Source organism: Astatotilapia calliptera, chromosome 5, assembly GCF_900246225.1.
Source record: "Astatotilapia calliptera chromosome 5, fAstCal1.2, whole genome shotgun sequence".
Lineage (NCBI taxonomy): Eukaryota > Metazoa > Chordata > Actinopteri > Cichliformes > Cichlidae > Astatotilapia > Astatotilapia calliptera.
Window position 1 is genome coordinate 3,736,658 of NC_039306.1, and position 16,170 is coordinate 3,752,827.

Below are 16,170 nucleotides of genomic sequence, written 5' to 3' on the forward strand. Positions count from 1 at the left end.
CGCTGCTGATAACAGACACAGATAGGCGTGGTGTGGTTTTGCATATGCTGTATATGTAGTGTGTGTGTGTGTGTGTGTGGTTGAGAACTTCCTAGTCCAGTTTGGTACTGCAAAAGTCAGCTTCAGTCTGTTTGCTGGCAGATTAGCCGCTTCTTTCATTTTTCATTCTGCTGTTTTACCCACACTCGTGAGTATTATTTTTACATTTTTAGTTTTCTTACTTTTATAAAACTAAATGGTCATCTGCGTTAGTTAGAATTCCTCACTTTAAAAAAATGAGTAAAATATGTTTTGCATTCATTATAAGGGGAGTCAGAATGAAACCCAAATACTTCTGTTTGTGCTCATTTGTAATGTTTGAAAACCTACAATGTCAGCGAATGAACAAAGAGCTGTTATATCTATAGAGTTATAGCTCTACTTAGTGGCCATTCAAAGAATCCCTTATTTAAAAAAGTTTTAATTCAAGTGAAATAAAACAAGGAACTAAATATAAGGGTTTTTTTTAACTTCCTTGTATTTCTATATTTTTAAGAAAAATATACATCAATTATTCTGCACGTATAAAAATGTTTTAAACAGCAAACATGCCATTATCTTAGTTTGGAATACTACATATAATAATATGCCTCATTACTAATAAACTATTTCTGAGCTTCAATCTATTACTTTTGCTACATTGAGCTAATTTTGCTGCTAAAACCTGCTGATGAATTAGACAGGTGGAGTTTAGTATTGGTCAAATCAAGGAAAATGGTGGTTTTTGGGGATCTTAATGCCATCTTGACACTGTCACTTGAGCTGTCTTTGTTCTCGCCATATTTGTCTAGGTTCCCATGGAGACAGGATTATTTGGGAATCTCAAAAGATTTTTATAGTAAAGTAGCATAGGAGTGGTCATATATGGCACACATCATACAGAGGTCATACCGAGGTCAGAGCGTGCCTAGAGAGAAGCTGCCATGACCCAGACACTAGAACAGGATGGTGGAGTGGTTACGATTGTCACCACACAGCAAGAGGTTTCCTGGTTCATGTCACGCTGAGCTGTGTGGCTGGTTGGACCCACGCGCAGGACTCAGAGATGGAATATTTAACTCAAGGCGGTAATATTTATTCACTGGCAGAAAACAAACTTTACATGAGCACTAAAACAAAATTCAAACTAAGAAGTATGATCTAAACTGGGAGTTCATGATTTGGCATGACATAACCTGACAAAACATGACGACTGAGGAAAACACAACTAACGCAGAGGACGCGACAACGACAGGGAAAAACACAGGGCTTAAACACATACTAGCGTAATCAGGGAATGGGAGACAGGAGGGAAATGCACTCATGACGAGACACAGGGGAGCAGAACTGAAACCATAAACATGGGACAAGGACTACCAAAGTAAAACAGGGAACAAAGACAAAGCACCAAGACACAGACTAGACACTAAGACATGGGAACATAGGAACCTGAAGCACAAAGATGATACAAAACAGAAACCGCAATCCAAGGACTAAAGATGTAACAGAAAACCATAAATCATAATAATTATATTTAGAATTATCAGTTCACCAATAAATACAAAGCACTGGGTCCGTGATCCAGTACCGTGGCAATTCAAATTCAAGCTGTGGCTTTTCTGTGTGAGGTTTGAATGTTCTCCATTCACCTGTGTGTGTGTGTGACTTGTAGTTAAAAGCACTTTGACTGATCAGTTTTATTTTTTATTCACCTTTATTCATACAGGTAGTCCCATTGAGACTCAATGTCTCATTTACAAGAGAGACCTGTTGCAGACAAACATATTAAAATTAGATTAGATTAGATGAAACTTTATTAATCCCTCGGGTGGGTTCCTCCAGGAAATTCAGTTTCCAGTAGCAAAGCACCGAAAGAAGTTGCATGTTACAGATACAGATACAGTTACAACAATAAAAAAGACATAAGTAAATAATAAAACAAACAATAAAATGGCTAAATATGTCTAAAGTACAAAACAAGAACAAGTCCCCAGAGACGATATCACCAAAACATTTGTACGTCTTTTGCAAGTCAAATCAATTGAGAGAGCTTCAAATCCTTCTGCAATGAATTCCAAGAAGTCGGGGCAGAAAAGGAGAATGCTTTCTGTAATGATGTCCTGAGACCGCAGTCTATGACTAAACCTTTTGCATAACATGTACTCTGATACCAATAAAATGATAAAATGATACTGATGAACCATCCTGCATAAGACCAATGAGGACCAGTCTACCAGACAATAAAGTACAGTGTTGCGTTAAAGGTTTACAGACAGTTATAAAAAATAGTGACCCATGATAGACAGAATCCAACAGATGAAGAGAGTGAGCAGAGACAGTCATATAAATTATATCACTGTAATCCAGGATGGGTAAAAAAGTGGCAGCAAGCCTTTTTGTGGCTGTGAAAAAGAAACATGATCTGTTTTTGAAAAAGAACCCCAACTGCAGCCTCAGTTTCTTTAAAAGATCGTCAATGTGTGGCTTAAAGGAGAGACTCAGGCACAATTCAATCAATCAATCAATCAATCAATCAATCAATCAATCAATCAATCAATCACAATACCTAGGTATTTGTATGAGGCCACAGTTTCAGTAGAAATGCCTTGAGCAGATACAAGAGAAGGAAGTACTGCCGGCACCCTCTTTCTGTTTGAGAACAGCTTGACTTTTTTCCCCCTTTATTTAAAAGAGCACAACAATAAGTAATTGTATCATGTGCATAAAAATGAACAGGCATCTAGATTTTGTCTCACACTGTTTACATAGTAAATAGTAGTATTTCCTATGTAAATAATGTAGGCCCCAGGACAGAACCCTACGGGACTCCATTAGTGACATTTAAAAAAAAAAACTGGAAGAGAGACCACTGAGCTGCAACTGCTTTGTTTGAAAGTCCAATTTCCAGTTATCTCTGACGTAAAATTCTATAGTCAACTGTTTAAAAGCTTTGAATAGATCAATAAAAAGAGCTGCACAGTACTTATTTGCGTCCGAGGCTTCATGGGGGTCATTGAGAAATTTTAGGGAAGCTGTGACAGAACTGTGCAGTTTCCTAACTCTAGATTGGAAAGGAGATAAAATACTATTTTACTCCCGATAACAAAGGTTGATTATTAACCAACCTTAGCTAAGACAGAGTTTGGAAATTGGACTGTAATTATTATTAACCATTGAAGAATCACCACCTTTCAGTGGTGGGAGTACAAAGGCACACTTCCACATCTCTGGTAAAGGACAAGTGTAACATTTAAAACATAAATTATCCCTGCTCTCTGAAACCTTTATTTAGGATTAAACATACATTTAATATAAACTTATTATTGGGAATTCTTACCCAAGGTCAAAAAAACCTTTCATGTGCCAAATGTTACTGCAATGATAAACCGCATTAAAGGAACTGGACTCCCTGGAACTTCTCCATTTTCAATAAAAGCTGCAATTTCTCAGGCCTTCACCTGGGAAATTGTAGCTTTAAAGTGATCAGAGACATATTTTAGAATATACATGTCGCAATACAACCAACCACAGTTTTTTCAGTGTTTAAGTTTTAGTTTCTCTTTCTTCCCTTTGCTTTGGTTTCTTCTTTTTTCTGCCACGCTTCTCCATTTTCTTCCTCTGTTTTGATTCAGCAGACGTTTGAACAATACGTCACACACTGTGTGTTGGTCGTCTAAAACAGAGTTGATCTCTTGCAGAATCAAGTCAGAATGAAGATAGCAGCCTTTAATGGCAAGAACCTGGGACATAAGAAAGTCCATGACAAGTCTGTCGTCAAACACCTCACCAAGGTGATAATAATTTTACCTTTACAACAGAAAGCTTTAAATCCAACATCAATGACGAAATGTGTAACACTTAAATGATGTGTTTCCTCCAGATCATATCTCGGTACAGTGTGATTGTCCTGCTGGAGGTGGTGGATAAGAGCGGCAAAGCCATGGAAACGTTACTTCAAGAACTCAACAAAACTGAGTGAGTTCCCTGCAGTGATAGTGTGTGTATTTAATTATTTTATTTACAACATTTTTATGTAGAAAACTGCATGTTTAAGTTGCTTCTGTTTTCCTCAGCACTAACAGAAAACACCCCTACAAAAAAACTGCCAGCAAACAACTGGGACGAGACACCTACAAGGAGCAGTATGTCTGTTTCTACAGGTGTGTGAGTCTAAGTTCACTCGAATACAACATCTCAGTGGTTATTAATCAGACTTTAATTTGTGAGATTCATGGCCAGACACACTGATGTCTGACTATTTGTGTTTATCTCTCAGACCAGATGAAGTGACGCTGAAGGACTCACACCAGTATGAAGATAATCAGGCTGGAGATGAAGATGCCTTTGCCAGAGAGCCCTTCATCCTGCGGTTTGATTGTCCAACTACAGGTTTGTGCTTTTTACTGTGTTTCAGTAACGCTTTAAGTTACAAAACAAAACAAGTGGAAGTGCCAAACACTGCAGTTCTACATTTTAAAACTTTTGTTTAACCCTACTGCTTATTTGTACTCCAGTTTTGATGACAAATCCTTTTATTTTATCAGTTTCATAATTCATACTAATCAGTGTTGAGCCTTTAAATAGAGAGTTTGTGAGGCAAGATGAAGAAGCAGCATGCTGCTCTTGTCTTCAGTCATCTGTACTGAGTTTCAGTTACAAACAGTACCACCTCATCCACATTTTCTTTGCATGAATATAGTCAGTAGCACACTAACACATATTTCACATACATTTCTACAGAAATCATATTTTAGGTAGTGCATAACATGAACTGTAAGCTGGAACATATGCATCTTTTTGATTTGAGCTGACACTTTAGCTGACTTCTCACAGTATTGAAATTATAGTTTTAGGAATTACAGAAAATCTCTCAATAACTAGCTTACATGGAAATAATGTCAGAAATTAAATGAAATGTCTTTGTCAGAAAAATGAAATGCAAAACAAATCGCTGTGGAGGGTTTGTGTATCCCAGGGATCCTGAGGACTCTGTTGTTATGGGTTTTCTATGATGGCAAATTCGTCTTGGGTGATTTAAAAGCCCCTATGAGTATAAAATATAGGAAACAGTTCATTTTGCCCAGGATAGAGTTACCGGGTCCCTCCCTGGAACCAGGCCTAAGGGTGAGCGCCTGGCTGCTGGGCCTTAGTTCATGGGGCACAGCCGGGGACAGCCCGAACAGGGGACATGAGCCCACCCTCCTGTTGGTCCACCACCAGCAGTTGTAGGGGTTGGATGCAGTGTGTGCTGTGTTGAGTCCAGGAGCACAAGCACCCTGGCAGATCAATCCCCAGCTACCGAGTGTCATGTTTCGGCTGTGTACAGGCAGGAGAAGGACCCAAACGCAAAACTCACGACAACGAAATTAAACTCAAAAAGCTGCTTTATTGCAGAATGGCATGGAAAACTAAACTGGGACATGGATAACTAACACACAGGGAAACACAGCCATGAGGGAGACTACGACACTGACAAGGAGAAACACAGGGCTCAAATACACGAGGGAACAAGACACAGAAGGAGAGCACAGCTGGGAGTAATCAGGCTGGACGAGACAAGGGAAGCAAAACTAGAAACACTGACATGAGACATGGACCTTCAAAGTAAAACAGGAAACACACTGACTGAACTCTAGACATGTAAACTTAACAGCAACTGGGGAGACAGAACATAGGGACCTGAAACATGGTACAAAAACGTCACAGTAGACACAACATGGAACACAGGGAAGCCATATTACAAAGCCAAAGAACTAAACCTATGATAACCATAACTGAGACCTAGGGAAACAAGAAACAGTACAACAAAGGACTCAAAACATAAACCATAATATAAAAACACAAGATCTCTTCAAAACAAAATAGGAAACATAATGAGACGCAGACATGATAACCGGAACTTAACAACGTAAGACACAGACATGAAACACATGAAGAGCAGGGGAGACTTAACATGGGTTGGAAACACAAGGGGGAACTAATAAGCAAATGAACATAGGAGACCTAAAGAGCTTAAACATACTATCAACATCAAAATGAACTAAAGCTCAAAACACTGGGTCATAAGACCCAGGATCGTGACACCGAGACTAACGACTGGGACATGGAATGTCGCCTCTCTGGTGGGGAAGTGCTTCTAACGTCAACTGAGGATACTGTCGGGTTGTGGCAGAAACACTCTGAGGATCTCCATATTCCCACTGACACGTCTTCTGTAACCAAGCAGAGTGTGGGGATGAGGGGGACGACTTGTCCATCACTGGGGGGTGAGGTGACTGTGGCAGTTAAACAACTCCTTGGTGGCAGGGCCCCTGGGGTAGATGAGGTTGGCCCGGAATTGCTGAAGGATGTTTGAGGGCTTGCTGCCACTTGTCCTCACCTGGGCTAAGTTGAGCCACTGAACAAGACCCCTGAACCGTGTTTATGTAAAGACTAAACTGACACTGTGAATTTGTAATATTTACTCTATTCAGGTGTACTTTGTATTGAGGCCTCTTTGCTTGTGAACTCTTTCAGTTGTACAAGATCTGGTCCTGATCCCTGTGCACACAAAGCCAGAAGACACTCTGAAGGAGCTGGACGAGCTGCACGATGTGGTTGAAGACATCAGGAAGAAATGGAAAAATGATGTAAGTTTGAGACAAGAGCACTAAGAGTTTAGTTCCTGTGTTTCTCTCCTCTCTGAGACACCTTCTTTAGATTTTGGTTGCTTCGTGGTTTGATCATAGTAATTTGTTGAGTTGTAGATGAGATTATTTTTTCCTTCAGCGGTAGCAAAATATTGAAATGCATACATTAATAAATTATTTTATTATAAAAATTGTGTGGATGTGTGTGAACACACACACTCCACATCTTCTCGAGCTCCTCTCTGAGCCCTTGGTATTTCTCCAGCTTCTCGTGTTCCTTCTTTCTGATGTTGCTGTCATTGGGAACCGCTACATCGATCACTACGGCCGTCTTCTTCTGTTTGTCTACCACCACTATGTCCGGTTGGTTAGCCACCACCATTTTGTCCGTCTGTATCTGGAAGTCCCACAGGATCTTAGCTTGGTTACATATATATATATAAAAACTTAAACTTCATGCATGCATTTACTGTATTACACTTTATAGATGTTTTGCATGTTAATTACATGTAAATTCTGTCTGGGTTTGATAAAGCATCACAGACCAAAAACCATCTTGAAGATAAGCTATGCAGGAAACATTGGAGTTTGAAAGTGAGCAAGACAAATTTTTAAAATATATCTTTTTATTATTATATTATATGTTAATATTATCTTTTTTTTAATCACATAGTGAATCAGAATCAGATTATATTTTAACTATTTGATTTTGTCTTTCATGTAAACAAACTGATAACAGCGGAGTTGAAAAAAAAAACAGCTTTAAATACACAAATGCATAAAGTTCCTGATTCATCGTATCCTGTTTCTGTGCCTTTCAATTGGCCTCTTACAGTGAAGTAATTTGCAGTAAACCACAGAGAGTGGTATTCAGTTATTGTTCTGCCAGCTCCTCACAGAATTATGCAATAATAATAAATATATGACACCACATAAACCTTGGTGCTGTTATTTAATGAATCTGTCATTGTATTAAGTGAGTTCTGCTCTCTGTCGACATTTTCATTTCTTTTGTAGAACATTATGATTTTGGGGGACTTTAATGCAGACGGACGATATCTCTCCAAGAAGAAGAAGGAAAAGATCCGCATCTGCTCTCCGTCCTACGATTGGCTCATTGATGACGATGTCGACACCACAGCTAGCAACAACAATGATAACACCTACGACAGGTGACACACATGATAATGACATAGGAGGAAACTAAAGACTCATTTTTATTTGGCCAAGTTTGTGCAAACAAACAAGGAATTTGACTCCGGTTCACTTTTCTCTCTTCATGCTGTGAAAGAAATGTGTGTGTTTATATATGTACACACACAAACACACACATACATAAAAAGCAGCGGGTTATTTCAGCGTTCATCAGAGTGACAGCGTGGGGGGAAGAAACTGTCTCTGTGGTGGCAGCATGTTTAGTAAACAGCATCTGTAACATCTGCCTGAAAGCAGCAGTTTGAACATGTGAGAGCTCAAAAAGAAGAAGATACTTCTACAAGAAATAATATTAATGAAAATTAGTGAGTATATTACTCTTCATACTATCTGCACTATCACAACACATTTCTCCATATAAGGACACAAGTCGAGGTAAAGTGGACGGAGTGACGACTTTCTTTTAAGAGAGAAATCTGCACCACTGAAGCAAAAACCAGGAGAAAGAAACAGACGAACTAATTCACATAGGAAAATATTCATGAATCACTGATTGATGTCTGTACAGTTTACTTTGTGGGGAAGCACTATTTGTGTATTTTTGTGAGCTGAGCGACAACAAAGCCTCTGCAACATGGCCGACAGGCCTTTTTTTATTATTAAACAGAGTGCCTCTCACAGCTAACGTCTAATGTTAGGGACATTAGGGAATTTCAAACTGAGAGAAAAATAAAGGGATAATTATTGGAACTTCACACTGAAAAGTGTACAGAAAGAAGTTCTTAATTTTTTTATGTGTCTCCTCTTCCTCAAACAGAATTGTTGTGTATGGAGAGACCATGTCGAACGCCATCGTCCCCAACTCGGCCAAGTCTTTCAACTTCCAGCAAGAGTTTAAGCTGACTGATGAGGAGGTGAGACTCACTTATGTGTTTGTCTAAACCGAAAGATAGAAATGATTTGACAGTTGACATCATTTTAAAGGACAGCATCAGTGTTGTTGTTTAACTATATCTACTCTCTAAGGCACGCAGCATCAGTGACCATTACCCCGTGGAGGTGGAGCTGAAGACCAGAGCAGGAAGACAGAAAAGGATGGCTGTGCCTGACGGGACAGAGATGACATCTGGGGAAGAACAGTCTCAGAAGAAAGGTGTCTGAGATGGTTTAATAAAAATGAATTTTATAAAGGAGCAAATACCTCATGAATCTCAGGGCTGATCTCAGTTCAGTTACATTCTAATTAATTATGCAGAGTTGCTGCTTGTTTCGGAATCAAAGTGATGTGACATATCTCATTTTAACTGAAATACACTAATAGTAACAAATTTATAGCAAACATGTTCTGCAGTGTTGTATCCTGGATGCTTCTGAGAGCAGATTTTACATTTCCTTCTTCTAATACTAAACAACAGTGAAACAGACCAAACCAGCAGGGTCACCAAAGATGGCGCCCAAGCGAGTGGGAGCACCGAAGAAGAAAAAAGATGAACCAGACAGACAACAGAAGAAGAAGAATGTGAGAACAAAAAGGAAGCGAGGGCGGGCATCCAACACGCCAACCAAGAGAAGACGTCAGGATGTTCAATGTTCATGATCTTACTATTAATTTTAAAAAGTAGAGTTACTGTAGTTAGAGCAGATAGTATTAAAATGTCAAAGCTTCTGTTTGTTTGATTTATTAGACCACATCAGGTGGTTCTCTGTGATACCAAAACACCTTCTGTTAGTCTCTAGTATTTATAGTACTCGACAAATCAGGATGAATGTACTGTAGCAATGAAAAATTTGTTTACAAATATTAGTATTGCATGAATTCATTTTCCATGGCAAACTGATATCAATGTTTTATAGACATGTTTTTGAAGTCATAATAAAATATTTTTCATGCACAGAGACAATACTGTTCAAACATTTTCTTTATTCTGCATTGAGAGCAAAAGCTGACAGAGGCACAGCTTCCTGTAAACACTTACAGTGTGCTGACACAAAGCTTTTTGTAATTTTTTCCCTTGAGAATCTTCGTGATCCAGTTAAGGTATTTTGAGATGTCCGTATAGACATTGGGGACATCCGGATAGTTACAATTTCCCAGCTCGGTTCTTGGAATGCTTTTGTTGAAAGAAACAATACCGACAGCCATTCCCTTGCAGACCAGAGGGCCACCAGAATCACCCTGTGAGGAGGAAGTATTTACTTTGTTCATGTGATACTTAATGCAGAGTGCTCATATATTTCTCAACAACAGAGCAGTTAGCAATGACTTTTCAAGGAAAGGACAGAAAAGGTACCTGACAGAATCCTTTTGTTGTGTTGTATCCACCTGCACAGATAATATTGGGAGGAAGATTGTATCCAGGAACCTTTTGAGCCCAAGCATTCTGGCAGACTTGTGGGCTGATGACCGACACATTCACCACTCTCAGGTCGTCAACAACACTACCGTAAGTGTTTATCTTACCCCATCCAGCCACTTGGCACTTCTCATTTTCCTTTAATGTCATTTCATGTAAGGGAAGTCGAATGAACTGAATTCTTTTGCTTGGTCGGACAGGTCTAGACAGCTAGAGGCACAGAATTAAAGAGTAAAGATTATAAATGAGTGAAAACCATGTAACAGCAATAGAGAACATTTATCTTTTATCTTTTTTTTAAGTACTTCATACTTTAACTAGAAATGCCTTGTTTTAAATGAGCAGCTTGCAAAATAGAACACTCAAAAATTTAAAAATTCTTATGTGATTTAAGAAAATAAAAAAGACAAAAAAAGACAAAAAGCCTTACTTCTAGGAGCATGATGTCATATCCATGGCCAACATTCTTATAATCTGGATGTTTGCATTTCTTGGCAATCTTCATTTTCTTATCAGCCTTCTTGAGGTTGTGGTTACCGAGAACTACACGTTTAAGATCCCTGAATAAGATATAATTCTGAGATCATCAGAATTAGATTTTCTGCAGTTGCATGCACAACAAGATGAACAAAAACTAAATGATAAATTTCTTTTTTATTAAATTCAATTTTATTTATTCACTACAACAGTTACTTCAAGGTTCTTAGCACGATTGTTGCAATAATTCAGATGGTATCAGAATTATTATATTATTATGATCATTAGATACATATACTCACAAACACACACATACAGTATATATATATATACATATATATATACAGACAGATAGATAGATAGATAGATAGATAGATAGATAGATAGATAGATAGATAGATAGATAGATAGATAGATAGATAGATAGATAGATAGATAGATAGATAGATAGATAGATAGATAGATAGATAGATAGATAGATAGATAGATAGATAGATAGAGAAGCATAGGACATTTTAAGGCAATCATTTGTTTTCCTAATCAGGAATTTCCTCAAAGAGGTGATTACTTACAGGTCACAGTGTGCAGCAGTCATTACAAAGTCCTCAGAAACAAGAAATCCTCCACAAACATGGTTTCCTCCGTGATCCTGCACTGATGCCATATACAGCATTTCATTGTCTGGGGCTATTTTCCCATCTATAATTTTACTTCCAAGGACTAATGGAAGTAGGAGGAAAAGAATTTAATTAAAAATATTAATATTCCACATGCAGGCTGGAGAAGAGTATTCATGGTGCAACTTACCATTTTGCCCGAGGAATGTCAGCATATGAACGACCACAAATTGTTGCAGAGCAAACATCTCGGTGGTGAAAGGCTTGACCTGTCAGCTTGAGACCGAGGGGTCAGTCCTTTTGAGTCATGTGTTTATACATTTATAACACATGACTTTTAACCACTTCCTAGGGAAGTGTGGTTTTGAAACTTTCTACAGTAAGTACTTTGTTATTACTATCTGTTATATGTGCACCCCTTTCCCACTAACAGTAATGAATTTCAAACAAAAGACAGCTAAAGTCCAAAGGCATAAACCAGATTAGTGGCCTGTTAAGTCAGCGGTCCCCAACCTTTTTGCGCCACAGACCGGTTTATGCCCAACAATATTTTCACGGACCGGCCTTTAAGGTGTCGCGGATAAATACAACAAAATAAAACTAGTACCGGTACCGAAAAAAAAAAAGATTTATTCATAACACACGTGAAAAGACCCAGGAAAACCGAGTTAACAATAAAAATAACAAAATAACGCTAAAAACCAATAAAAACCCTGAAAACCACACATTTCACACCCGAGCCTCAACTCTCGCGGCCCGGTACCAAACGACTCACAGACTGGTACCGGTGATTAGATTAGATTTTAATTGGGGAAATTTTGCCTCAGACAGTCAGAAATATTATAATTCTGATCAGTTATCAATACTGAGACTCGTGATACTTCGTCAGCGGTGTGAGCATCACAGCAGATGCCATTTAGTCAAAGTAACTGAGGATAAAACACAGAAAAACATGAAGGAGATTTTCCTGGCCATAAACATTAAAAATATTCTGCAGTAGAACAAAAATGGAAGAAGACCATGAATCATGAATCTGATGCTGCTGAAGTGAAGTGAGGTTTTATTAGAGACACAAATATTTGCGTATTGCAATTTGGCATAATTTCAAAAGTTTCTTCTTCATTTCTTCAGTGTTGAACTGAAAAAAAAAACATCATCTGACAGCACTGTACACAACGGTAGACTGTCACATAATAAGCAAGCGAATTGTCATGGTCCTGGGTCGGTGACCCAGCGTTTTTGGTTTTTGTACTTTTACTTTTGATAGTTTTATGTATTATGACTGTTGTGTTTTGGGTTCCCTGGGTTTAGTTTGTGTTCCCTCTGTTTGGTGTCATCTTTGCCTGTGTATCCCCTTTTGTGTATTAAGGTCTCTGTGTTAGCTCGCGTCTCTGAGTCTGTGTGTGTCTGATCTCAGTGTGTTCAGTTTACTTTTTCCCTGTCTCGTTATGCCTGAGTACTCCCAGCTGTGCCCTCCTTTTGTGTCTCATTCCCTTGTTATCCTTCTGTGTATTTAAACCCCGTGTTTGCATCTGTTAATTGCTGGTTCGTCTGTGTTATTTGGGGTTTTCTTGTCAGTGAATCTCCCTCCGTCATCCTGTGAACTCTCCCTGCAAATTGCTTTCTCTCGTGTTCAGATTTGTTGTTTAGGTTTTAGTTTTCCCAGTGTAGTTTATTTCCAAGTTCTGTTTTTCGCCACACTCACCTTTTGTTTGTTATCACTCGGGTTCTGTGTCAATAAAGCCCTCTCACTTCACTGCATATCCACATCTTGGGTCCTTTGTTAAATTCATACGGCTCGCCCCGGCAACCCGTGACACGAATAATGCAGAAAACTGAAATTTGAGATGGGAAACTGTTCTTGAGAGAGACAGAGCTTTGCAGGAAGTGATTTTATTGTGGTGGAAGCAAAACAGCAACGGTAAGGGAGAATTCATGACGATGTTTAACAAATATGAAGCGTACTTTTGATCTTCTCTTGCTCCTGGTTCAGTAAACTTCAGTTGGAGAGTGACAAAATCTGCAGCTTCAGAATCTGTGAGCTGTCGGCTTTCAGCCCTAGCGGCGTGTCCATGTTTGTGCCGTTGGGTGAGAAAGCCGACACCTCACAGATTCTGATGCATCGGGTCTGTGCTTTGTGTTTACGTCTTTGTGTGGAATTTGTCTACCTGCTCTCATTTACTGTTTTAGCTTTTTGGTGGTTGACGAAATGAAAGCTTTAACCTGAGATTCCTTCGTTTCTGGTGAAATACATTTATATTTAAAAATTGATTCAGAATTTCATGAATCGATATTGTGTTATTCAAGCTGAAATAGATTTTAATCAGAAAATGGATAATTGAAACCCACCCTAGTTATAACAGTTGCACAGCCATTAAAGATCAAAACAGGTTCTAAAAAATTTTCAGGGTTTTCTTTCCCTCTGTTTGCTTCTTACTGTCTTTGAGGCTCAGGACCAGCACTCCCCACATTACATCAAACTCTTACAAGTCTAGAAAAGGAGCTGTTAGACAGAAAGACATCAACTGAGTGGTATGGATTTTTGGTTTTCCAAACTGTCTAAACTGTATATAGTGACGTCCGCAAGTTTTTGAACATTAAATTTTGATTTGTGCCCAAATTATTCAATTCAATTTTATTTATATAGCGCCAAATCACAACAAAAGTCGCCTCAAGGCGCTTCATAGATACAGAGAAAAACCCAACAATCATATGACCCCCCATGAGCAAGCACTTTGGCGACAGTGGGAAGGAAAAACTCCCTTTTAACAGGAAGAAACCTCTGGCAGAACCAGGCTCAGGGAGGGGTGGGGCCATCTGCTGCGACCGGTTGGGGTGAGAGAAGGAAGACAGGATAAAGACATGCTGTGGAAGAGAGACAGAGGTTAATAACAGATATGATTCAATGCAGAGAGGTCTGTTAATACATAGTGAGCGAGAAAGGTGACTGGAAAAGAAAAACTCAATGCATCATGGGAATCCCCCGGCAGCCTACATCTATTGCAGCATAACTAAGGGAGGATTCAGGGTCACCTGGTCCAGCCCTAACTATATGCTTTAGCAAAAAGGAAAGTTTGAAGCCTAATCTTGAAAGTAGAGATAGTGTCTGTCTCCTGAATCCAAACTGGAAGCTGGTTCCACAGAAGAGGGGCCTGAAAACTGAAGGCTCTGCCTCCCATTCTACTTTTAAATACTCTAGGAACAACAAGTAGGCCTGCAGAGCGAGAGCGAAGTGCTCTAATAGGGTGATCTGGTACTACAAGGTCATTAAGATAAGATGGGGCCTGATTATTTAAGACCTTGTATGTGAGGAGCAGGATTTTGAAGTCAATTCTGGATTTAACAGGAAGCCAATGGTTATAGCCAAATTATTCTGCAGATCATCAGAATGAAAAGTTATTGCCCATGTTTGCATAGCCTCTTTAAAAATATGCTTTCATGACATTATTGTGTGTTGGGTGGTGGTCAGGGCTATCCAGACTGATAAAAGGGACATTGAATGTCAGCTCTCAGATGGGGAGGGAGCCTGAGATTGTCTGAAGTGTCTTTCTGTTCTATAGCAAATGCAGACAAAATGTTTTAGACAGCAAATAAGTTAGTGCTCTAAAAATATGATGGTTTGCTTAGAGGACACCAGGACAGATGAGTCCTCTGTCACAGATGGTTGGTCAGTGAAGATGGTCACCTGCATGTTCAAGGTCATTGCATCTCCAACCCACATCCACTGCCACTGTACTTAAGGGAAATTGGGACAATGTTAAAAACTTTCTTCTGCAATTACATTTGCAATTATATCTCAAATCGGAGACTTTGTTTTGCTGTAAGATTACAACAATGATGGCAATATAACTGCTTGTTGTTCAGCAGAACGGTGTCCAGTATGTTGGCTGATATACTTTTTTGCATTTGAAAATAAAAGTTGGGCTGATTACATGAAGTTTATTTAATTGTTTTTTTTAATTGCATACAGTGTAATATCAACATAAGTGTTGTTTTAAATGCACTTTAGAACAGCACGCAGCATGTAGCAGTTGCTGTTGTAATGCAGTGTAGCGCCGCATGGTGGGGCCTCCGGTCTCATAACTGGTGTGTCACCCCTGTTTTTGTTCTTCTTTGTATCATCTCTGTAATGGATTCTTCCGTGTGTATGCGGACTAGTGGGCTCTCAAGTAACGTGTGGTAGAGGTAGCACTTTTAGGGGCAGGGATAGCTCAGTAGGTAGAGTGGTTGCCCCATGATCGGAAGGTCGGGGGTTCGATTCCCCTTAACAGCTACCCTGAGGTACCCCTGAGCAAGGTACCGTCCCTACACACTGCTCCCCGGGCGCCCAATGGCTGCCCACTGCTCCACTGAGTGAATGGGTTAAATGCAGAGAGCAATTTCCCCACGGGGCTCAATAAAGTACACACTTTCTTATTTTTGATATTCTAAATAAATGAGTACTAGTGAAAAGTTAGAAGCTGTTGCTCATTCGCTATCCACCTGCACACCTCTGCAGCTGGCTTCATCTCCACCGGATCGGGGTCCTAAAATAATCTCTTGCCACCTGTAATGCCACTCGAGTTTTGCATATGAAAATGTTGTTTATCAAAATAAGCTAGCGTTTGATCCATTTTGATCCAAGCTACAGTTAACAGAGAATATAATTTCTAAGCACAGGTTAAGCTCAGTTGGAGGAGCAGGCCGGCCCCTAGTCAAGTGGACTTGACTAGGGGAGACAGCAACCATGGAACACAGAAACAGAAACCAAAGACAAGAAAAGATAAACAATGAGAAAATCAAAGTTCAATAATTATACAAAACACTGGGTCACTGACCCAGGACCATGAGAGTTTAGGAAGAGGGGAAAGTTAGTTTGGGGAGTGATGGCAGCAAGAGAGAGAGAGTGAACAAGAGACAGCGAGAGAACGACAGCGACTT

The 16,170-nt window shown here is 39.3% G+C and overlaps 3 protein-coding genes across 4 annotated transcripts in view; 2 read left to right on the forward strand and 1 right to left on the reverse strand.

Moving 5' to 3' along the window:
* Positions 1-16,170, forward strand: part of LOC113021870 (keratin, type II cytoskeletal 8-like) — a 76,284-nt gene that overhangs the window by 33,729 nt on the left and 26,385 nt on the right. The window contains exon 1 of one of the 2 annotated variants that reach the window (XM_026166688.1): positions 9,911-9,991. The exons of the other annotated variant lie outside the window; for it this stretch is intronic. The gene's annotated coding sequence lies outside the window, so the exon portion shown is untranslated. Of the gene's footprint in view, positions 1-9,910; positions 9,992-16,170 lie in introns of those variants that run through there. 2 annotated transcript variants of the gene reach the window in all.
* LOC113021882 (deoxyribonuclease-1-like) lies at positions 86-9,601 on the forward strand. Its single transcript, XM_026166704.1, has 10 exons — positions 86-187; positions 3,717-3,809; positions 3,899-3,993; positions 4,092-4,178; positions 4,295-4,407; positions 6,535-6,647; positions 7,665-7,819; positions 8,620-8,716; positions 8,829-8,955; positions 9,218-9,601. Exons 2-10 carry the CDS (start codon positions 3,729-3,731, stop codon positions 9,397-9,399), a joined length of 1,050 nt encoding a protein of 349 aa, XP_026022489.1. The 5' UTR covers positions 86-187; positions 3,717-3,728; the 3' UTR covers positions 9,400-9,601.
* On the reverse strand, positions 9,704-11,533 carry LOC113021874 (granzyme B-like). Its single transcript, XM_026166696.1, has 5 exons — positions 11,441-11,533; positions 11,206-11,353; positions 10,587-10,716; positions 10,094-10,366; positions 9,704-9,978 (listed from the first exon to the last, which is right to left on the reverse strand). Exons 1-5 carry the CDS (start codon positions 11,496-11,498, stop codon positions 9,775-9,777), a joined length of 813 nt encoding a protein of 270 aa, XP_026022481.1. The 5' UTR covers positions 11,499-11,533; the 3' UTR covers positions 9,704-9,774.